The 23256-nt window shown below is 37.0% G+C and overlaps 2 protein-coding genes across 2 annotated transcripts in view; both read left to right on the top strand.

Annotated features, from left to right (window-relative positions):
* Window positions 1-6139: 6139 nt before the first annotated feature.
* Window positions 6140-13263, top strand: psmd12 (proteasome 26S subunit, non-ATPase 12). The gene is made up of 11 exons (XM_087841888.1): window positions 6140-6347; window positions 6735-6794; window positions 7236-7364; window positions 7788-7895; window positions 8274-8378; window positions 8566-8715; window positions 8879-9013; window positions 10155-10267; window positions 11619-11793; window positions 12427-12504; window positions 12725-13263. Exons 1-11 carry the CDS (start codon window positions 6240-6242, stop codon window positions 12932-12934), a joined length of 1371 nt encoding a protein of 456 aa, XP_087698014.1. The 5' UTR covers window positions 6140-6239; the 3' UTR covers window positions 12935-13263.
* Window positions 13264-15631: 2368 nt separating this feature from the next.
* Window positions 15632-23256, top strand: part of helz (helicase with zinc finger) — a 51567-nt gene continuing 43942 nt past the window's right edge. The window contains exons 1-6 of the mRNA XM_087841887.1: window positions 15632-15702; window positions 20041-20286; window positions 20670-20706; window positions 21207-21331; window positions 22276-22332; window positions 22714-22762. Of these exons, the coding sequence (XP_087698013.1) occupies window positions 20059-20286; window positions 20670-20706; window positions 21207-21331; window positions 22276-22332; window positions 22714-22762 (496 nt within the window). The 5' untranslated portion in view covers window positions 15632-15702; window positions 20041-20058. The remainder of the gene's footprint in view (window positions 15703-20040; window positions 20287-20669; window positions 20707-21206; window positions 21332-22275; window positions 22333-22713; window positions 22763-23256) is intronic.

The raw sequence follows: 23256 nt of genomic DNA, 5'->3' as shown, positions 1-23256 counted from the left end.
CTAAAAACAAAAGATCTTTAATTTATATTTTTAAAGAAAAAGAAAAAAGTGATTATTCAAGATTTAGTGGGTTACATTTTATTTCTATTAAATAAAAACCTGTTTTAAAGTTTAGGGTGCGATTATTTAAGCTATTATTTTGAAAAAGCTAATTCACCGGATGTGGCATTGCCTTTTGCATGCTGGCTGCACCGCTTTCTGTTGGGGATACCACAAGAAGTAAAAAGCTAAACTGCTGACGAGTAAAGCTGAAGGCTTCTTAAAGCAGCGTTTGTTAAGCAGCCTTCAGCTTGTAGGCAATAAAACTGCGGTTTAAACGAGTCCTTCAGTCAGATGAGAATGAGGCCTCTGCAACCCCCTCCGCCCCCCGGACACAAACACGCACACTTGTAAAAGCAGCTCGCAGGGGAATCGGAAAATGTAAGCACTTAACAGCAGTCTAGGCCCCCCTTCTTTCCTCTGCTTGGCCGGTTGAAATACGAAGCGGCTTGCTGGAAACATCGGTCTGCTCAACCACAGCACAGGAAACATCAGCTCACTGCTGCACTCCCCCCAACCTCCTCTCACACGTCTACATAGTGCTATCACCCCTTTTGCTTCTTGATCAAAGACGCATTTAGCGCATATGCACAGACCACTGAGAGTGAGCTATAAAGAGTTTTAGATAGTTTCAGCAGGGTGAGTATGATGGGAACATTTTGAGAGGATCAGACACTACAGCATTTTATGAAATGAGTTAGGGGTTATGCTGTGTACTGCGTTCTTAGTCCAGATGGCTTCAGATAGCTGGAGAGGAACTAAGGAGAAGCTAAATACAAGGGTTTGGGTTCATTTGTTGTTTTCAGTAGGACCATCACGATGCATACGTGAGAGCCAAGACAGCAAACTGTCTTATATACTGTAGCTACTAATGTTGGCCTTTCAGTGGGATGTAAACGAACTGTACAGTTTGCACCCATTAAACACACACACACACACACAGGTTTCACAACATATCTGAAGTAATGAAGTCAGGATTGTTAACTCACTTGACCAAACATTTGGCCTAAAGGATCTAGGAACTATTATTATACTGTTCCATAACCTTCATTTATTATTTTAACATTGACAGCCAGTGCCCTCTTTTAACACACGCACAGATCTTTGTCTCATCCTAACTAAGTGTTGAAGGGAAAAACTTTGCAAGACCTTCAGAATATTGGTGCTAATATTTCTGACTCCAGTAGAGTTCAGTAAGTACCTTCTGGTATTTGTATAACACTCTGTATTTGTAATTGGATTTCTGTAGTTTGTGAGTTCCTTTTGAAAACAAAACATTTTGTCAGTGACAGTAATGCTGCTGTCCATTAGTGTGAGCTACGCCTGCTAGAATCCGCCATACTTTAACACAGAGAATAAATTCAAATAGATGTCGTACTGCTGGATTCATTAATGCATTTCCGAATCTACTCAGCAAACCCCGTGTTCATATTTCAGCACTAAAATTGCTGATTATCAGTATTTTTCCCAAGAAACATATTCATGCCAGTGTAGCAAATCCCCTAAATCAGCACTTAAATTTAAACTATCCCAACTATCTTCTTAATGCTCTAATTAGTGTGTGACATTATTTTTTAAAAAAATGTTTAAATTAATAACAGCATGGTTAGAACATAAAAAATTGCAAATGTGACTAGTTTGTGCATGACTGTGGCCTCATTAATGTTAAAGTACAGTACTAATAGCTAAAACATTTAATGCTCTTAAAGGCATTGCTTACAGGGATACATTATTAAGTGATCAGTTAACATTAACTCAAAATATCTGGTGGCACAGTTGCTACAGAAGAGCTTTATGAAAACAAGCATCATGTAATGTGAGTTTCCTCACAGCAATGTAAGTTTTTACACCATATATTGGGAATAACAAAAGATAGCTTTAACACAAAGCTTGAGCTCCTCATCATCTCATCTTTCTTAATGAACTTAACTGAATGAAGATTCAAGACAATTAACATTGATTCAAAACACTTTTTTGAGAGAAATGTTTACAGTTTTCCTTGTTGTGTTCTAGTTAATGGTCTAACATTAAGTAGCACCATTTTACTTGGCTTACCTTATGAACGAAATGAGTCACATTTTCAAAGAAAGAACTTGCATAATGCAGCACTCAAGAAAATTAACCCCGCTGGCACAGCAATAAAGCATGTGCCACTTCTTTGCGAACCTCGGGAAGCTGCAAATATTAATTTAAGTGCTAAATTTACCTGAGCTTGCACTGAAAAGAATGTCTTATAAAATACACCGTGATTCAAAGTAACTGTGTTCACATATTTGGCTTTAAAACAGCCCAGTAAGGTAAAGGATCATTAAACCCAAAGCACAGAAACACATCCACGGCTGCTATATTAATAATGGATTGCATTTACATAGCGTATTTCGAGACCCTCAAAGTGCTTTACAACTCCACTATTCATTCACTCTCACACACTGGTGGTAGGCATAGCTGGCCTGGGGCAGACTGACAGAAGCGAGGCTGCTATGTCGCGCAATCGGCCCCTCTGGCCAACACCAGTAGGCGGTAGGTGCCCAAGGACACAACGACCAAGACAGACAGAGCTGGGGATCAAACCGGCAACGTTCCAGTTACAAGATGAGCTTCCCAACCCCCTGAACCACGGTCCACAGTACTATAGTACACTAAATTGAATTTAATCATTGCTGTATTCGAATTCTGTTACCACTCCAGAGATGCATGGGAGGTATTGTTTTTTTGGGGGGGGGGTTTATGGATTTCAAAGGGGAATACCAAAAATGTGCTTCATGCCTCCATTAAAAAGAAGCCTAAGATACAACTGTGTAACTGTTTTATAGCCATGTCCTGGGTAAATATGACATTCTTTTAAATGCCTCAAAACCATATGATAAGACATGTCTTAAGATATTACAAAACTCATTCATTGCATGAAGCACAGTCACACAAAGGTTTAATTCATTAGTCAGTGACACATAAAACAAGGAAGAGCTTCTTAAAATCTAAAGCCTGTATTTAATTTCTGACAGTCTGTGTTTATCTTAAACCCCCCCCGGCTGTCGAACAGTGATGGTCTTTCGCGTAACTACTTGACCTAAAGACGGCCCAAAAATTTCAATAACGTCTGTGTTGATTAGAAAAGAGATTAGCGCCTGATGTCATCTGATCTACAGATGACATCAGGCGCTGCATTATTAACACAAAAAGAAATAAATAAAAATGTGAGCTTGGAAAAAAGGCTAACCCCTGTTGAACTTTTTAGCAGAAAATCACAACTTAACTTAAATTTTGAAATGCATCTGTTTAGAATGTATAAATAGCACAAAACCCATAAGGTTTTAATTGTGTTTCACTGGAAGTGGAAATAGCAAGAAATTTCTAGAAGTGTATAACCACTGCGATTATTAAAAGTTGTCCTCACTTCTGTGTTAGAAAAAAATCATCATAATGTCTATTTATAATTATCAGTATTATTTTAAGAAGAATTAACAGTTAGAACACAAATTTTACTCACTGCAAACTAGTCTGTGCATTCAAAGCAGTGGCAGGAAAACTTGCATGTGTGGGATTTGGACGTTTCCAAGACATTGAAATGGCAGCACAGGTGCTTTTATAATCTTATGACCCCTCTAAAACTCTCTTTTGATCTCTGTTTTAATCTCAGTTCAGGTTGTTTTGAATTTGCTTATTTTTACAGGTTTTCTTATATTGTGGGTATTTGTGCCTGCAGGTTCACAACAACAGAGTAGTTTTACTGACCGCTTAAAAAGCTTCCGACTGCAAGTTACACTTTAACTACACGGTTCAAGAACCTCACATCCACAGCCAGTTTAGAATCACCAATTAGCCTTAAATGTATGTCTTTGGTCTTTAGTAGGAAGCCAGAGTAACCACAGGACACCCACTTGAAGTACACTGGAGCATGCCACCCCATTTCAGAGCCTTTCAGTACCTTTGTCAATGCACCCTCTGGCCTCTGTACGGGCTCTGTTCTTCATGTGCACCACATATGATCACTTCTGCTGTTTTACTGTTGCAGTGTTTAGAGAATCTCCCACAATCCTTTAAAGACCAGCAGATGCTTGTCCCTGTGGGATTGTGGGCAAGTATGGTGGGAATACAGTTCTCATTACAGTGTCAAGGTACCCACTGAACTCTGTAATCACTGTCCTATAAAAATTATACACAGGCATACCGTCTAGAGTTTCACAGTTTCAAGATTCCTTAAAAATACAATTTTCCTTGATTTGACCCACACGGTTGGATCTAAAATCCTTCTCAGTAGATAAAGATGAACTCTGATCCACAAAAATCTTTTGCACTTGTACAACAGTATGAAATGTTAAAATACATTCATTTTTCTGTAGTTTGGGTCACTTCAGGAAAAGTCGTCAAATGTCTGGCTAAAATAATGACATTTACGACATTTTTGTTGTTGACTGTACTGATGATCACAATAAAAAACTGATTCAAACTGATTCTAGTTCAGGGCTTAGGGGCTTTCTCTGCCAGGAGGAAGAAAATCACTGACCCACATTGGCTCTATTTACTGGGAGCCTTTCAAAGCACACATCAATGCACACATTAAAAGGACACCTCCTGGTGGACTGCTGCAATTACATGATGTGTTCATTCAATCAAATCCTGTCCATTCACAAAGTTCTTCACTCACCCTGACCATTTGATTGATGATTGCCAAGCACGTGAGGCACGTTTATTCTGTGAATGGTAAAATAATGTGTCTGTTCCATTTCAGTCTTCACCACCGACATGATTTCCACTATTATTCTTTAAAGTATGGCTTCTTATTTCCTCTAAGCCATATGTATGTGGTCAGTGGTGATTCCACCAAAACCTTCAACCATTACTCTTAGCCTTGTCACCATTATAGTCCTTGTGTCTAAGAGCAAATTAAGTAAAATATGAACAGCAATGTAAACCAGCATAGTCTTACTGCCACAGGAGTGTTTTTTTGTTTGTTTGTTTGTTTTTTGTTTGATTGATTGTTTTGTTTTGTTTTGTTTTTTTACTGTGGAGGGAAAGCCATACCAGGCAGTTCATATCCACTATACTTTTTTCACATGATGCCAGCGGCGGACTGATATGGCAGTCTCTTTCAGTCGGCCACATAACAAATATACTGAGCATGTCAAACATATATGAGCAGGCTTGTTGCAATATCTATGAAATAAAGACTGATTAGTCTTACTAGTATGTATGCCAATATGTGAGTATGTTCTTCAGTTAAAGCACCAGCAAGCGGCTCATCATAAGGAACTATTCAATCACATGAAGCCAAATATTTAAACGGTAACAATAAGGTTTTAATGGAGTGTCCGGAATAAGTAATTAGTGCAGCGACAGGTCGCCTACACCCAACTACACCATACAAACACTTATGTCCCAATTTAAGCACGTTTGGCTTCATCATTAATGTAATAAACTCGAACTCACTCAAGATGTTATTTTGCGGTTTGATTTGAGTAATGAATTGAGCTACAGAATGGTGAATCAGCACATCCTGCTGGTGATGCATGGTTATATCGTCTTTTTTTAATGTCAAAAGAACAGCTTAGACAGATTAAAATGACCGTCTGAGTAAACGTATTTGAATTTAAATTGAATTTATTATTATTAATAATAATAATAAATAAATAATATTCCAAGAAGGTCGTTGGTCTAAATCTAATCTGGTGCCTTTCTGTGTAGAGTCTGCATGTTCTTTCTGGGTACTCTGCCCTCCTCCTTCATGCATGGGTTTAAGCTAATTGTTGACTCTAATTTGACCATAGGTGTTAATGTCTGGCTCTATATATAATATTAACACTGAGACAGACTGGTCACCTGTCCACGAGTCCCTAAAATCTATTATTAGGGAAACTTTTATTCATTTATTGTATTCTGTCTCTATAACTAAGATAAAAAGATTCGTATCCATTCCTCTGAATTTTAGCCAAAGACAGTAAAGCGATTTGATTCCACTCAACGTCAGAATCTTTAAATTATTATCTATAAACTTACTGACCAACGATCAGGGAAAATCAGGATTTTACCAGGTCTGCCTGACAAATACAGGGGTCCATAGTCGGTCCTTCAGGCGCCTCGGACAGAAGTTTAGTTCTCGACTTTGATTGGTCGCTTTCGCAGCATCGTTCGTTTGACAAGTAAAACAGTGGTCCGCAGGAAAAGAAAGCTCCGTGCGCTATCTTCATTTGTACACTGCAAAGATGTCTGAGGAGCGATCTGAAAGATCCGATGGGAGGATTGTCAAGATGGAGATCGACTACAGTTCAACTGTAGACCAGCGTCTCCCGGAATGTGAAAAAATGGCTAAAGTAAGCGGGTTGTAAAAGAGGCCAGCGCCGGCTGAGTCATGGTGCAGTGAGATCAGTGTTAGCATTCAGGCTAGCATCTAGCGTTACTGGCTTTGTCCGGATAGCTCTTATGACCAAATATACTGTAAATATACTTTACTTTGTATTTTAAGGATTTTTTGACTTTCAAAAACTTCCAATGTACTCTGTTTACACACACGCAGGTATTTATTTGTTATTATACTCGCTAGCATGCTAGTATTCTTAGCGTTAGCTAAACCTTTAGCTAGTTTGCTAACCTGGAAAAGTGACTTAAACATTTTGCTGGTACAAAAGCAGGACTTACCTGTTGTCAGCTTACAGCAATAAATATATCTGACACCGTATTTGTGCATTCTTCTGTCGCAGGAGGGCAAGTTGCAGGAAGCCATCGAGAGCTTGTTATCATTGGAGAAGCAAACCAGAACAGTAAGTCGATGTACACTGTTGCAATTTGTGTTCTTGACCATTTAGCTGCAGAAATACATCTAAGAACTCGGGTCCGATATGACAGTAACATAGATAATATACATTGAGATTAAAACACATTCTTAAGGTAAAGTTGTTTTTCCATTCTCAAACTATTTGTAGATGTCAGATTCAGACCCAGTCTTTAATAGGTGCAGCTGATCATAGGAGTGTAAATGAATGGACACGGTTAACCAGAGTACAGTGTCGCATAATTCTCTTTGCAAAGTCTTTTTTGTAAAACAGCAAAACTGAAAGATGTGTTGATGAAATAAGAAATTAATTTTTCATGACTGCAATGTATATTGGTTAACATGGTTTTTTTTGTTTTTTTTATTGTTGCTGTTTTTGGTTTGTTTACTTGTTTGTTTGTTTTTTAATCTGCCTTTAACCTGTGTGCAGGCATCGGACATGGTATCAACCTCCAGAATCCTTGTGGCTGTGGTTCAGATGTGTTATGAAGCCAAGGACTGGGATGCACTCAATGAAAACATCATGCTACTCACCAAACGGAGGAGTCAGCTCAAACAGGTTACATACCTCTTGATTCCTGTTTTGTATCAATTCTTTCCTAAAACATTCTTCTGAATCTACAGTCTGAATATAGATACATTTTATCATGCTTCTAAAGCAAATTGTATTATCAGTTACATGAGCAATCATAATTACTGGTCATGTAACTGTTTTTAATGAAAACATGCTGCAATGTTATCTATAGTGTAAGATCAGGATCTGTTTTGAAATGATTTCCTCTGAGTGGTAAAATGCTAAATACTTTTTATAATACAACTTTTTTGGAAAGTACCACTCCAATAAAATTTAGTCAAGACAAGTCCTTAAATTCAGAGCTCTTTTAATAAGCTTAACTTAATAACCCACAACCATTCTTTGAAAGTTAATACAACCTGAATCTGTTAGTTGTTTTTGTTTATTTGTTTGTTTTTCCTCTATTAGGCTGTTGCCAAAATGGTCCAAGAATGCTACAAGTATGTGGATGCTATGACTGATCTCACCATCAAGTTGAGGCTAATCGACACACTTCGCACTGTGACAGCTGGAAAGGTCTGGAATATATGTGATCTAATGTTGATATCTGAAAATTTGTATAGATTTGGAAAGCTATCAAAGACGTTACAGCTAAATAATGAGAGATTAGGCTAGCTTAAGCATTGCAGGTTGAATACGGTCACAGTTACTTAAAATCTGAAAGGTGAATTTTTTTGTAATCAATGAAATTCTTGAAAAGTTCAGTGAAAAACGGAATGAAAAATTCTTTCTTTTTTTTCTTTTTGTTTTACATGTATAATGCCTAAACTTCCAATCACAAATTAATGTGGTCTGGTTTACACACAACTATTTTGCAAATGTGGTCATGTCTGTTGAAGGCAGATCATAGTAACTATTTGCTTAACTAACACTCTAAATTTGTCCACGTTACAGATCTATGTGGAGATCGAGCGTGCCAGGCTAACAAAAACCTTAGCTAATATCAAGGAGCAAAATGGAGAGGTCAAAGAGGCAGCTGCCATTCTTCAAGAATTACAGGTAAGGAACAGATGGTTTCAATTTTATACCTTCAAGATGACAAGGTCTGTGCAGTAGTTGTTGTTGTTTCCTTATTGCTGTTGGGTGTATGGGGGAGATCTAATAATTTGTATGAATATAGTTTAAAAATACATAGATTAAGATTAAATAAATATTCCCATTCATTACTCGCGTATGTTCTGATCAGGTGGAGACATATGGCTCGATGGAGAAAAAGGAGAAGGTGGAGTTTATATTGGAACAGATGAGGCTTTGCATTGCTGTCAAGGATTACATTCGTACCCAGATCATCAGCAAGAAGATAAACACCAAGTTTTTCCAAGAGGAGGGCACAGAGGTATGAAACAGACCAGGAGCTGGGAATTAATTAATTAAAGATGGCAATGAAATATATTTTAATGTATTTTCATGGGTGGCGTCTGTACCCTCTTGTATCAGTTTTGGTAGGTTTTAGCTTCAAGGGCTGATCTAATCAAACTTTTTTCTCATGAACAACTCAGGAGCAGAAGTTGAAGTACTACAACCTGATGATTCAGGTGGACCAGCATGAGGGCTCCTACCTGTCCATCTGCAAACACTACAGGGCCATTTATGATACCCCTTGCATCTTGGAGGACAGCAGCAAGTGGCAACAGGTGTATATATATATTTACTGTCAAGAGTATAAAGGTTATTTTAACGGATGTTTAACTTTGGGATTAGCAAATTCAGCTTGCTGACTTGTTTACAAATAATGACAGGGGTTTCTTGTAGAAAATGATACTGTTTTTTTGTGGTTTTGTTGTTTTTTGTAATATTTGCAGGTCTTAAAGTGAGATAAATACAACCTCAGATGAGCAACAACACATGACGTATTGCATCATGTAATTATTTAACAAAAGTTAGTGTGTGTGTGTGTCTGGGGAGGGGGCACAAAACCCAGTACACGCACCCCAGTACGCCCTAAGATTCAATGGGTAGTAGAACTACTTTTGACAGGAATAACTTGAAGTAATAGTTTCTGTATAACTCAGTCTTTCACAGTGTTGTGGAGGAATCTCAGCCCCCAAAACTGCTTCAGATCACTAAACTTTGTGGGCATTTGTTTATGCACAGCTGTCTTAAGGTCACCCTGCAGCATTTTAATCTGGACTTTGACTGGGCCATTGCGTCAATCTGTTATAGATTTGCTGGTGTTCTTGGAATCATTGTCCAGCAAACCATCCACCATTAAAGAGGTGATCATGCTTGCTGATGATCAGTTAATCAAGTGTATTTGATTAGCAGCACCTGGCTGCTACTTAGACACTTAATTCCTATGCAAGCAGTAGGGATGTACTTAATTTTTCACTCACTGCTTCTGCATTTTAACTTGTTGAATAAATAATGAGATGATGTAATATTTCCTGTGGTGGTGTTCAATTGAGGTTGTATTTACTTTATTTAAGTTTAAGACCTGATGAGGACCAGATAGTTTGTTGGGGGTTTTTTTACATATAAAACTTAGAAATGAAAGAAGGAGATCAGTTAATCAAGTGTATTTGATTAACCTGACTAAAGTATTGAAGGGAGACGTTTTCTTAGTCCTGTTACTGAAATCTGTATTTATGTGTAACAGTTAATTAGGTCTTCTTTTTTTTTTTTTTTTTTTTTTTAAGTACAAGAAGCACCTACAAAGCATGTGAACATCTTTTGGAATAAGAGAAACAATGATGTCATAGTTTAAGCACCATCAAATCTGCATGTCTAGTTTGCTCGTTGCTTGTTGAGTGCTGCAGCTACTTTTTTGTCTTACAGGCCCTGAAGAGTGTGGTGCTCTATGTGATTCTTTCACCCTATGAGAACGAGCAGTCAGACCTTGTGCACAGAATCAGTGGAGACAAGAAACTGGAAGAAATCCCGAAATACAAGTGAGAAATAATTTTTGCTTCTTTGCTTTTGGTGCTGTGTACTCTAAAAAAGTAAGCTACAGATGTGTTGTGGCTAGATAATAGAAAAATACAAAGAAAACACAATATATGCTACAGTATAATGTAGCTTGCTACCTTTTCTCAATTACTATATGAATCTTTGTGGACAGTCCCACGCACAGTGGGTATTTGCTATTTTAGCAAAGTTGCTAAATGTTTTTATCTCAAGAAAATGCTAAAAACTGTATGTAAAAATGTTGCTGTTTGCTGATGATGGTAATATTTTCTGCCCTGGTGATGATTTGCTGGCTTCACCTTATTTAAGCTATTGTGCAGAAGTCTGGGGCAATAACTACAAAAGTACATCACATTCACTGTTATTATTTATTTATTTATTTTAAAGGCAGTAATAATAATTTACAATTCAGGTTATAAGGACTTTATAAATTGACTATTTTTAAAGATTAAATTATTAAAATTTGTAGATCTTGTGAAATTCTGGACAGCACTTTTTTTTCCTTCTTTTCTTTTTTTAGAGCAAAAAATAATCAGCTACCAGGAAATATTCAAAGCATTTTTTTTCTGAGAGAATGAAGTTATAATTTAAGGGGTTTTTGCAACTTCAAAACTGAAGGTGTATACTACCAGGAAAAGTTTTAGTTTGAGTGTGTGGAGACAGTTAAAGGTTGAATCAGTGTCCAAACATGAAGCAGGTCAAAAAGAGAGGTATGGTATGGATATGGTCCTGAAGAGATGTAAAGAAGGGGACAATGTTGAATTTCAGTGAATGTCTCTCTGGTTGTTACTTTGTGCTTATTTGGATTTTGTAATTAACATTCCCTAAGTGGAGTTACTTGGCTTTCACATGCAGATGTGAACTTATGGAGTTGTAAATATAAGATGATCTGATTATTATTTTGTGTATTTCATTTTGTTTATATTCTGTGTTATTGGAAGTATTTATAATGTTGTTGTTGTTGAGGTTTATAACAATAATTAAGTTGGCTAAATAGTATCTGATGATTTATGAAGGAAGAATGTGATTAAATAAGTGTGCACTTCTTCCCACTTATTTCAGATAAGTAAACTGAGTCAAAAAAAGAGGAGCAGTATTGTACTGTGTTTTGCTTCATTTTTCTTCTTTTGCCGTTGTTTTCCTACATAATTACGTAATCAAACAATCCAAACAAATCAACAAAACAATTTAAGGCAGTACTTTTTCCTAAGCTACTTGGGAGAGCTAACCACAGCAATGTTCACATATGTTGATACTGGGTGTGTACTCTCCGTAGCAAGGCATAGATACAAGTTTTTTGGGAGGGGTTGTTAATAAATATTCTTCTTGTCCCAGGGACCTTCTGAAACAGTTCACTACCATGGAGTTAATGCGCTGGGCATCCTTGGTGGAGGATTATGGGAAAGAGCTGAGAGAGGGATCAACCAACAGCCCTGCAACAGATGTCTTCTCTTATACAGAGGAAGGGGAGAAAAGGTGGAAGGACCTGAAGAATAGAGTGGTCGAGCATGTAAGTCCTATTGTCGAGAGCAGGGGCTTCTCACTTGGAGTTTGAACACACAACTGTGACACTTTGTTAGACTTGTTTTAGTTTTGACAGTTTTCTGAGTGCTTTCTTAGTTTTAAACTAGTCAGTGGGTGACATGTTTTCCCTCGTTTTTTACTAAAGTAAAGTAGTTGGAAGGACCATTCAAAACCTTTTTTTTTTTTCTTATAATGATCAAGAGACTGAGTTCAATTTAAATAGATACAAGGACTAATCCCAAAAGGTTGATTCCCTTCATCTGGACGTAGCGTTTTCAGTGGGAGAAACATTTTGTCAGGCATCCAAGTGACTTCTTCAGTCTCAGCTGACTGCAGGTTTCCCCATCCTTATAAACACTGCATTTGCACAATGACTGAATTTAGCCCACTGAATGAACAATGGGCTGTGAGGTCAGTTCCTTGATCATTAATATGTAATGGGACTAAATGGAACACAATTTGACATACAATAGAAATACGATGGAGGCAACTGGGATAAAGATGACTCTGAAGCTTTATGCAGATTGAGTGGATAAACTGTCTGGCTCTTATATTTAGGTACATTGTGTGTGCACTGATAACAGTGATATGATTTTCATGTGTTTTCTGCTGTCCCCAGAACATCCGAATAATGGCCAAATATTACACGAGAATCACAATGAAAAGGATGGCTAACCTTCTTGACCTCTCTGTTGACGTAAGTAAAACAAATTAGTAATTTCTTGTAATCTGAAGGTCATTTTTATGCCACATCATATGTTTGTCAATCTGTAGTTTTCGTTTTAAATAGCTAAATAACTCATTTAAATGTAGTTTTTGAGTGTAACTCGGAAATGCCGAGTTACAGTCAAAAACTATAAATAAGAGGCACTAACCCAGGTCTCTCTCTCTCTGTCTCTCGTTAAATACTTTATCAGGAATCGGAGGAGTTCCTCTCCAGCCTAGTTGTAAACAAGACCATCTACGCCAAGGTTGACCGGCTGGCTGGCATCATCAACTTTCAGCGGCCCAAAGACCCCAATGACCTGCTCAACGACTGGTCACACAAACTCAACTCACTTATGTCTCTGGTCAACAAGACCACACATCTCATTGCCAAGGAGGAAATGATTCATAACCTGCAGTGAAACGAGAACAAAGTGCTTTATTTTATGTTTTGATTCATATTTTGTTTTTCCTTCTGTGGAAATGTTTTTGACTACACAGTATAATGGCAGCCTGTGAAAGCAATCTAATTCCGATGTGATAGAATTAGCAAAAAAAGTCTTCAACACACATAAACATGCAAACACTTATCCTTTGCATCTCACTCTGGACTGGATATTCAAAGTGTTACACATTGCCATTTGATGTAATATATACAGTAGTTTAGCCTCTGTTTCTTTATAAAAACCTGGTTTTCAATGTACATCTAGCAATGGTAAACAATAAACTTCTGACATTTGGTTAACAGTTATATATGTAGGTGTTATTGTAGCCTGACTTACATTGATTTTATTATGACAAACCATGAAAACATGAGTGTATAGTAGGTGATAAAAGGATTAATGTGGAAAAATACCAAGGGTGTACAGCGCACAAAATTCAATGAATAATATGTGCCGATGGTTTAATTACAATGGGTTATCCAGATTGCAGATCCCTCTCTTCACTTTGCTTTTAATCTCCACGGGGCCCAAAATGAAATGTTTGACACATTCATACGCCACATAAAAAGTTTTTTTCCACCAGCAGATATATTGACAAAGAAATTGTTGGCATCCAGTTGTGCACCAGTAAACACCACAGTAGGCGTTTTGAGTGGTAATAGCACAAAATCACAGGTAGAACTAATGACATTAAATGTGGCTCAGGATAATAAAATGTCAGGGGTACCATAACAATGAGCTAGCATGCATAATAGCAGAATACTGGAACTTCTTATTTGAATGGAAAACTGCTTTTAATCATAGCAATTACCTCTGTGCTTTACTTACTATGTGTATGTGCCCTCATTTCTTGGCTTACGAGTGCGGAAAATACAATTTTAACTAGCTCAATTATATTTTCCCTCTTTTTTTATGTCCACAATGTAATGTGGCAAGTCAACATAAAGATTCAAATGTTATTATTGTGGATATTTTCAATACATCACAGTTTAATCTTACACACACCACTTATTGTTGTGTGTGTGGTCATTTCGGTCATTTTTTTAATACGCTCTATGAAGCATATGGATTAATTTTGTTCACCTCGAGGACTTGATTGGATTTATTAGAAACACCTCATCTGTGTCACGAAATCGGGTCATATCATTGTACATCCCTGAGAGTTATAAAAGGCTTGACTGGATGGATGAGGAAAAAAACTTTAGGTTAAGGGAAGATAACTGACATTCCTAAAATGTCATAAACTCAAAATACTTTTTAGTTTTATACTAAATTTTTTAGTTTAATAAACATAATTTGATGCAGATTTCTTTTTTAAACCGTAATGCTACATTTCAGATTTTATATTTTCAGACATATAGGAGTCAATCCTACAGTTGTAGAACATTGTCTGTCCCACTCATGAATTTGAAAATATCTATAAGATATTAAAACATGTATTTGGGGGTTAATTACATCTGTCCTGAGACAAAATGTAAACCTAGTTGTTGATAAAGTGGTTCCAAAATTATTATTTAAAATATAAAATAACTCTTGAGAAACCCCTCCCCCAAAAGAAAATGGCATTTTTCTCTTCCAACTTCTTCATAACCAAATTGCATGTCAAATACAACAATTAAAATGTTATAAATTCACTTTTTTGTTTTCATTTTGTTGGCATGTGTGTTCTAATTGTTAAACAACTTTTTAAAACACCAACATACTTTAAAGAAGAGTGATTGTATCCCAGATCATTTGTTCAACTATGCCCATTTAGCCTGGAAAAGGAAAAGATAAAGTAGTTAGAAGGCGACAAAAAAGAAGTAATATGAACAAGTCCTGTGATAACACTATGGATAGTCCAAAGGTCGGTTCTCTTTGGCAAATTTTGTATTTTTCCAATCTTTTCTGACTAGACGGTATCACTCTAACCAATGCAACACTGTTACCTGTATTACAAAAAGAAGATAAATTAATTTTGGTGTTTTCTTCCTTTTTTAAATATATATATTCACAATCATTCATGACTGTTGCAGACTATTATGTTAATCAATTCAATATATACTCAATATATATATATCTATATATATAGATATATATATATGTGTGTGTGTGTGTGTGTGTAATAAACTTTCTAAATATATTAAAAGTATATAAAATATTATCATTATTATTAAATGAGTTCACAAGGGTTTATATGTGTGAACAGTGTATTTGAGGAAAGATAAATACTGAAATTAAATGAAAAAGTTGGGGAACATAGATTTCAAAAGTTGCTTAAATGAATATAAATTAAGTCTTAAGAATGTATATTATATGCTATAAAATATGCTTTTTCATATTCCAGAGTATTGGTGTGAGCTGTACCAAGCATAGCACACAGCAACTTAAATGTCACATAAAAGTGTACTTTTGATACCTGAGGTGGACAAATCTATATTTTTGATGTTTTTTTTAATGTGTTTTTCTTAGAAACATAACAGAGAATTTTGAAATAAAAGACCAGTTTTAAAAAACGATTCCTAAATTGTGCTCTAACTGCAGAATGACCCGTAGACTAACTTTACTTGAATTTTAGTCCCACGTGTGTGCTTACAAGGAATAAAACTAACTACTATGACAAAAAGGATGCTTGTCATCACGGGCCATATAGACGCGCACGCAAACACACGTTTCGGTCCCCTCAACCTTCAGATCTGTACATCCCACTATGCTTTGCGATGACGGTCTGACAAGTGGATCCAAGATGGCGTAGAAAGTAAAGCTAGGTAAGTGTTGACTTCCCATTTTCAGCCCTTTCAGTTGTCTTTTTCATCTCAAAGGCACTGCCACGAAACCCCACCATAAATCATTAGGATAATGGCGAATGCTTTGAGTTTATGCACGAATAACAACACGATGTCATACCAGTTATATGCGTCCAAACACCGTGGCAAAATCACAGGCCCGAACCCGTTTTGTTTCGGCGAACCTAGCTAGCTAGCCCGCTAACATTAACAAACCAGACAGCCATTCTTGTTGTGAGCTTCCCAGTTTGGTTCCAAGAAAGGCCGTGTTTTGGCTAGCAGGCTAACTGCTAGCTACGCATACTCTATTTAGTGGCAACACTGTGTGCCCTGTGCAAAGGCGAGCGATAAGTTGACCAACACTTTGAGTGGGGACATTTTTTTTTGTTTTTTTGTTTTTTTGCAAGGCTTTGTGACGCTGCCGTCATCGCTCTTACTTGCAGCAGTCATGACAAGTTTGCTGGACAAACAATAGCTATAACTAAGTACTGAAAGGCAGATCATGTCCACTCCAGTGTATTTGCTATTTAGTGTATGCACTCTTGCTGCCTCCTGCCAGTTAAGCTCAGGGAAATAAGTTTTTACAGCCGTATTTTGCACACGTTGCTGCTGACGATACTGTCAAGCCAAATAACGTTATCTGAAGACAACGGAGACAGTCGCGGTTGCTCTACAACTATTTTCCGTTATAAATATCAACGTTTTCTTCCACTATATATTGTAATCGTGGAGTCCCACGACTGGACACCAAAAATAAGACAGCTGCCCACCCGCTACATCCCGCCAAACTATTTTTCGTTGCACCAGTGAAGTGGCAAGCACTAATATTAGGTAACGGATATCCCCACAGTAACAAATAGGGCTGTGAATCGCTACATTGGTTTTAAACTAACCCTACTTGATCGTGGCAAGCACTGTGTTAATATCAGTCATGCATGTCTTTTGTTTTTTTGTTCTACAATTCTGTTGTTCATCTTCCCATAAGCCATCATTCCCTGGTCAAGCAACTTTTAACTCTCAACTACTTTTGGATGATTACATGTTTTTTCCTTAGTCTTAAGACTATTTTAATTATTATATTTGCAGAAAGTTGTTTTACAAATACAAACAGCTACTTACTACCCAGAAGTTATTTTAAGATTTTCTGACACTGTGGATGAACCATTTTTATGCAAAATGCTCGCGTGACGACGAGGTGTGGCAAAATTGGTTAGTTTCATGTCTGCATGATGACAAAAAACTAGTTATGCTAATCAAAAATGCATCTGTATTTTTTATTTTTTTTTAAAGGAAGCGTTCACACCATGAGTTCACTTTTTGAAGATCAGCAGACCTATAATGTGTCATATTCCTAAATGAAAAGGCAAAGAATTAGCTGCTTATGGTCCCCTCCCTGCTTGGTTAGCTTATTTTTTTCTGACTCAAGGAATATCTGTCCAGGCCAATGGTGATGATTGTGGTATTTTTAGCGTTAAAATTAATATAAGTGCAATGACTGCATTATTGCTTCACATATGCTTTTTGCGACAGTGAAAAAAATCCTTCAAATACATTATTGTGTCATGTGTATTACCATGTATTGCACATAAGCTGAAAGACTTGTCTCTCTATGGTCCTAAGAGACATGTTGAGCCAGAGCAGCTATTACTAATGTAGCTGTATGTTAGTAGATGTTGAAGAAGTGTCTCAAACACTGTTACAGGGTTAACAGACTCCCCCACTGTACCGACTGCCTGTTGCATGATTGATTTTGATTTTGAAAATATTTTTTTAACAATGTGTGAAATGTCAAATCCTTTTGTTTAATGTCTTCATCGTGCGATGCAGGTGTAAATTGCAATTTTACAGCTAGCATATAGTAATTTGGTGCCTCCTCTCTCTCTTTCAAGGACACCCTGTTCCAAATATGCCTAAAATTACTGTGCTGTAGGTGACAGCTTCCCTGTTCCTCTGAGGTAGTCAGAATCAAAATCTAAATTCCATACTGTGGTGAGTGCTTGGATTGAAATTGAGCATCAGCTAACTGTTGAAACTCAGTTTGCTTTGCACATAGCTATAATAGGGACTTTTAGTGTAGTATTTTTGTGACAAAAGCTCTTTATCTGCCTTCCTGAGATAAGTTGCAGTTCTGGTGTTGAAACCAGCGTGGTTGGAAACCGGGCCAGAAGTTGCTAGGCTGTTATCCAAGGCTAAGCATTTGAGGCTTTGGCGTTTGACAGGAGTTCACAGTGTACCCTCCCTATCCTGGAAAAAAAAAGCCACTTTCTTGTTTCTTACATGTTGTTGTACAAGATATTAATTAGAAGTTGCTAGAAAAACTACTAGTAACAGCCCCCCCCCCCCCCTCCCACACACACACACACACACACACACACACACACACACACACACACACACACACTCCAAAAAACAAAAAAACAACACCCAGAACATGAGTACATTCATGGCTCAGTACATTTTCATTACAGCAGATGAAACTAAACAAAAAATATACTTTGAAACTTTAACCTTTTGTTCAAGTTTTGCATACTGGGTTTAGTAAATGAAACTAATATGATTGCAACATATTTGTATGTATGTTTGTAAAAATATTGTGTTAACAATTAAACGCTAGTGGTGCCACTTGAGTTTGAATATTTGTACAAAGCACAGTTGGTCTTTTTGTCCACACTGAGGAAACAGTGATTGTCACTAGATAAAAGCAATGTTGGTCTTTACATTCAGTGTGACCTTTAGGATTTGGAATTGATAATTGGTTTTGGATGGTTACCAAATTGTCTAGATCATTTGAATCATGTGTATCTGAACCTATGAATTTCCGTTATCTGTGCTATGTGCTATTATGTTTTCTCACAGTTAACACAGGGGCCTTTGTACTTCGGAATCACATGTGAGGCTTTTTGAACTCCTTATTCTATACTATGTTTATATTTATTGATAATAAATCCACATTGATTTAGAAAATGTAGAAAACTTCATATTCCTATTTTTTTTTTCTCCAAAAGTTGATTAGGAATATACAAAGTGAAATGATCGTACCCCTAACCAGAACCTGTATTGGCAGTGATATTGTAATTTTATCAAGATCCATCCTTAGTGAGCCCCACAATGTGAACAGGGAAGTTGCAGATTCCAGCGGTAGAGTAAGTTAAATTAAAAACTCAGCGGGTTGTGTGAGTTATCAGATAAAGTACACGTATAATGCCTTACCTGCTTTCAAGGTGCACTGCTGTGCTTTTCCCAGTGGCTCTCAGCCTGGAATTTTTGTTCCGGGAATCTAAGTGTGTAGACATAAGTGCAAATTTCTCACAGTGGTTTTTGTCACGGGGCAATATCGAACTGAGCACTGTGTACTGATGGGTTGAGGGCAAGTACCATTACACTCCTAGTGCCAAAATACGCAAGTCTCATCAGGACAGATTGTGATGAGGTTTTATCTGAAACATTGTAAAAATAAAAGTCCCGCCTGCTAGAAATTCAACATAAAGGTTATATTGACTTTTCCTCTGCATACTGTCCAGCATGTCCACTATCTTGTCTCAGCAATGCCCCTTTATTCTGGATGATCAGTTATGCCCATTATGAGTCAGTTGACACCAGACAGCTGACTCCACTACTGACTTCAGAGCTTGATCATAAAGAAGAATGTCTCTTATATTGCTTAAGACCTCTCACATGACTACATCTTTCTCTGCTCTTTGCACATCTATTTCAATTTACACTGTGTAAGCACAGGCGGAGGTTGAGGTATGTTAGAAACACTCCAAGGAGTCTTATCCTCTGTTCTTGTTGATTTATGGCAAACATCAGTCACATGAGAACTTGACTCTTGCTTGTTGCCACTGTAAAATGACATTTTACTGTAGAAAACCTTTTTTTTTTAAAAACAAAACAAAAACAAACTTGTTCCAAATCAAAAGCCACAATATATAATTTATTATTAAAGTGAACATAATTTAATAATTTATGACTGACATTATGTGGAGGGGAAAAAAAAACATTTACTTTATTTAAAAATAATGATGTTCTGTGTCAACTACATGTACAAGTAAAAGCAAATAAACACGACCTATCAAATAGGGAGTTCATAGGAAGCAACAGACTATATCTTACCCAAATAGCTGAATTCAGTTTTCAGTGGAAAGTTAGGCAGCTGATGTTGGCTGCGTTTTACATATTGTTTGACAATAATCAGGATGACAATTTCCGAGAGGTTGGAGAAAAAGAAAATTGTTATCTTTTCTCTAGCCCTGTTTTTTTTTTTTTTTTTTTTTTTTTTTAAGTGTTCTTATTTTTGTGCTGTTTGTGTTTTATTTGTAGACGGTTTGTCCCTAAGTCATGGCGGACAGGAGAGCGGAGAAGTCATGTGAAGAAGCCAGTAGATCGTTAGCCAGGCGGGAGTACGAGGCGGCAGTCAGCCATAGCACGGATGCCCTGGTGGTCCTTGCACCCCAACCCCCATCCTCCAGCAACCCCATCCCGCTGAGCCCTCCATCTCTTGTCGCCGCCGCCGGACCCCTCCGCAGCCGTGCCCTGCTCTACCGAATTGCTGCCTTCTTGCAGCTGGTGAGGACACGGCTGATTTTTACAACTATTTAAAATCCCCCAAAATCACAATGTAGAGACAGAACTCATTAACAATAATAATGTGAAATATAAAACTATCATCTAATACTCATCTCGAAATTATTACATTACATTGAAATAACTGACCATTGTCCTTTGAATCAACCTTTGTAAAATGAAGAGAAGATTAAAAATGAGAAAACAGAAGTTTCTTCCAGGGTACTGTTAGGTCATCTTTGCTGAAGACTAAAATTAGACCTGTTGCTTGAGGCTGAAGATTATGGAAACTACTTAAGTATTATAAGTCTGATAATGTGAGGAAGTATCACCAAGTATTCTCATTTGTAAAGGTCATAAATTTTCTCCCCCATTTCTGCCAACAGAAAAATTATGATGAAGCAGATGAAGACTGCAAACATGGTGAGTGTCAACTCAAATTGAAAACAGTGCTGATACTGTAAGTTAGTGTAGTGTAATAGGTAATTTTGTACCCGTGGTAGAAGTTTCACCATGTCCTGACATGTTAATTTTGCATCTACTGTAAGTGTTATAGCTGAAAAACGGAAGAAAATAAATGTTTAGGTCAGCACTCAGGTGATGCCTGGGGTCAAATATAGTGTCCCAGTGTTGCCAAGTGAGTCGTTTACTGCAGTAAACCCGGACTGCTGAAGCTTGCGTCATAGAAAAGTATATGGTACAATGTAGCCTCTTTCAGCCTGTATGAAAATACAAGCCCTGATAATCCTAAAATGTCATGTTTTCATTGAACTTTTCAGAAAATCAAATCAGTATCTTTCACTCTTTTTCTAGAGAGCAGGCATGCAGACTTATCACATACAGAACATTGAAAAATATCTAACTGACTGAACTGAATTTATTCTTTCTATACCCACTCCTCTTTCCTCTTTATCTTGTGATAGTCCTGGCAGAAGAAATTGCCAGGGGAGATGGTTCACTACAGGCGAACTTGCGCTCCATGCTGTTGGATGGCAGCCTGCAGGAGGTGGCCAGCATCCTGTCTAAAGCCTTGTATGGAGAGCCAATGGTATGATTAATGTACAATCTATAAATCGCATTCAAAAGTACTGTCAGACTACACATTGGCAGCTGGAAGGGTATTTAAAGTGCAATACCTACCATTGCCAATGTTCTACAGTTTTATAATAATAATAATAATAATAATAATAATAATAATTCAGGCAATGTTTTTATTATGATTTTTGAAGCAGCTGTCAAAAGTTAGATGGTTTTGGTTTCCACTGGCCATTGTTAGATCATACATTGTTTAATTTTTTTTCTCAACAAATTACTTGTATGTTAGTACAGATTTTAAACTTGAATATTCATTTAGATCTGATGTGAGATTTTAAATGTTACCCTATATTTTAGATTAGAAATGTAATAGGCACTTTCTATGTATAATGAAATTCTGAGGAGTTGTTGGTCCCTATAGAGCAGTGTTAAGCAGAAAGGCAGTTAAACTGTAAAATTACACAATATTACAAAGATGAAATAAAGATCAATGAAATATTTTGCTCATTATGGATATTAAAACCTTTTGGGTGAAAAATAGACAAAAATGCACTTCTAATCACCACTTATTTAGCAGATATTTTCTGAGACTTTCAGGAAAATCTTCATATAGCGGTGGATAAAGTCACTACCAGGAAGTGCAAATAAGCGATGAATCAAGCAAGAGTTTTATTTGGCAAATAATTCACTAAGAAAGTGAATTGCTAAGTACCCTAGCTGTAAGGAAGCCATAAATGCATGAGCCAAAGGCTTTTTTGTGTTTTTCGATACTATAATTTGTGACTTGTTGCCAGCAAACTCCAGGTTACATCGCACATACATTTCACATTCCACTGATCTAATATGGAAACCTTTGTAGTGCATACTGTAATGATGATGAAGATCAATTTTGCATGTTATTGTTTAAAAATGACTACTAATAAAAAGGACTAAAGTAGTTGTTTTCTTTCTCAACAGAATGGTATTGTTGCAAAAGACCTGAGCAGATTAAAAATGCTCTTCTCTGAAATAGAGGTACGTGCCTATTGTTTGTCATGCTCCTTTGTTCCAGTCATGTGGTGTTTGGTTTTACAGGGAATTCTTCAATGCTTGTAGATGGAAATAATTAAGATTTGGTTATAGCCAAAGTATCTGTTCTTTATTTGTTCCCGTGCAATATGTTTAATGCCTAAGCTGATTGCATGGAGCTCGAGCTGTTTTTACACATGAACAGAGGATAACCTCAGGAAAGTCAGATTGGAACATTGTCCAAAGTTGCCAATGCAAATGTGCACCTCCATTGGGTAATGCCTGGAAAAGTTAAGGGCATGCATGTATCTCAAGTTACTAGTTGACATATTAGAAATAATCTACGCACCACCTCCAAGCTCCTCATTCTGCCCCCCTCTCTGTCAGGCTGTAAAAGGAGAGATGGCACCAGAATACACAGATGACCAGGATGAAGGTAAGCAAATGTGTACCATGACAAAAAAAATCACATTAATGTTGTTTTGTTTTTTCCCCTCTGCTTATCTTGACTGGTGGTGTAATATGATTATAAGCTTCTGGCTGAAACGGACCTGTGGGTCACTGTAAATGCCTGAGTGTGTTTTTAAGGATGAAAATACTGTATGGAAAATATGAACGCACATCTTCATTTAGATTATGAAATTCCAGCTCCGATTATGCTTGAGTTTAAAGGCAGATCTTCTTCACAGTTTTAAGTATTTAGGCTGTGATTTGTAGCTGTCCGTCTCTCTCATACATACTGAAGGACAACAGACAAACTTAAAAAAAAAACAATGCACTGACAGTGTTTAAAATTAAACATAAATGTGTCTTAATAGAAGACCAGCTTGTTTTTAAAAATTGAAAATTTTAAAAGCTAAGCTGCAACAGCCAACAAGGCGATGTCCAGCAGTAGCAACAATCCCAGCATAGTTTCTCTAGAAATTGTAT

The sequence above is a fragment of the Neolamprologus brichardi genome, chromosome 6 (genome assembly GCF_056152115.1).
Source record: "Neolamprologus brichardi isolate AB-2024 chromosome 6, ASM5615211v1, whole genome shotgun sequence".
NCBI classification, from domain to species: Eukaryota; Metazoa; Chordata; class Actinopteri; order Cichliformes; family Cichlidae; genus Neolamprologus; species Neolamprologus brichardi.
Note: the sequence above shows the minus strand (reverse complement) of the source record. Positions and strands in the feature narration are given on the sequence as shown.

Excerpts from the sequence above, each read along its gene's own strand:
- psmd12 (XM_087841888.1), top strand. The coding sequence starts at position 6,240 with ATGTCTGAGGAGCGATCTGAAAGATCCGATGGGAGGATTGTCAAGATG. Across the intron at positions 11,794-12,426 it reads AGAATAGAGTGGTCGAGCAT|AACATCCGAATAATGGCCAA; the intron begins GTAAGTCCTATT and ends TGCTGTCCCCAG. Across the intron at positions 12,505-12,724 it reads TTCTTGACCTCTCTGTTGAC|GAATCGGAGGAGTTCCTCTC; the intron begins GTAAGTAAAACA and ends ATACTTTATCAG.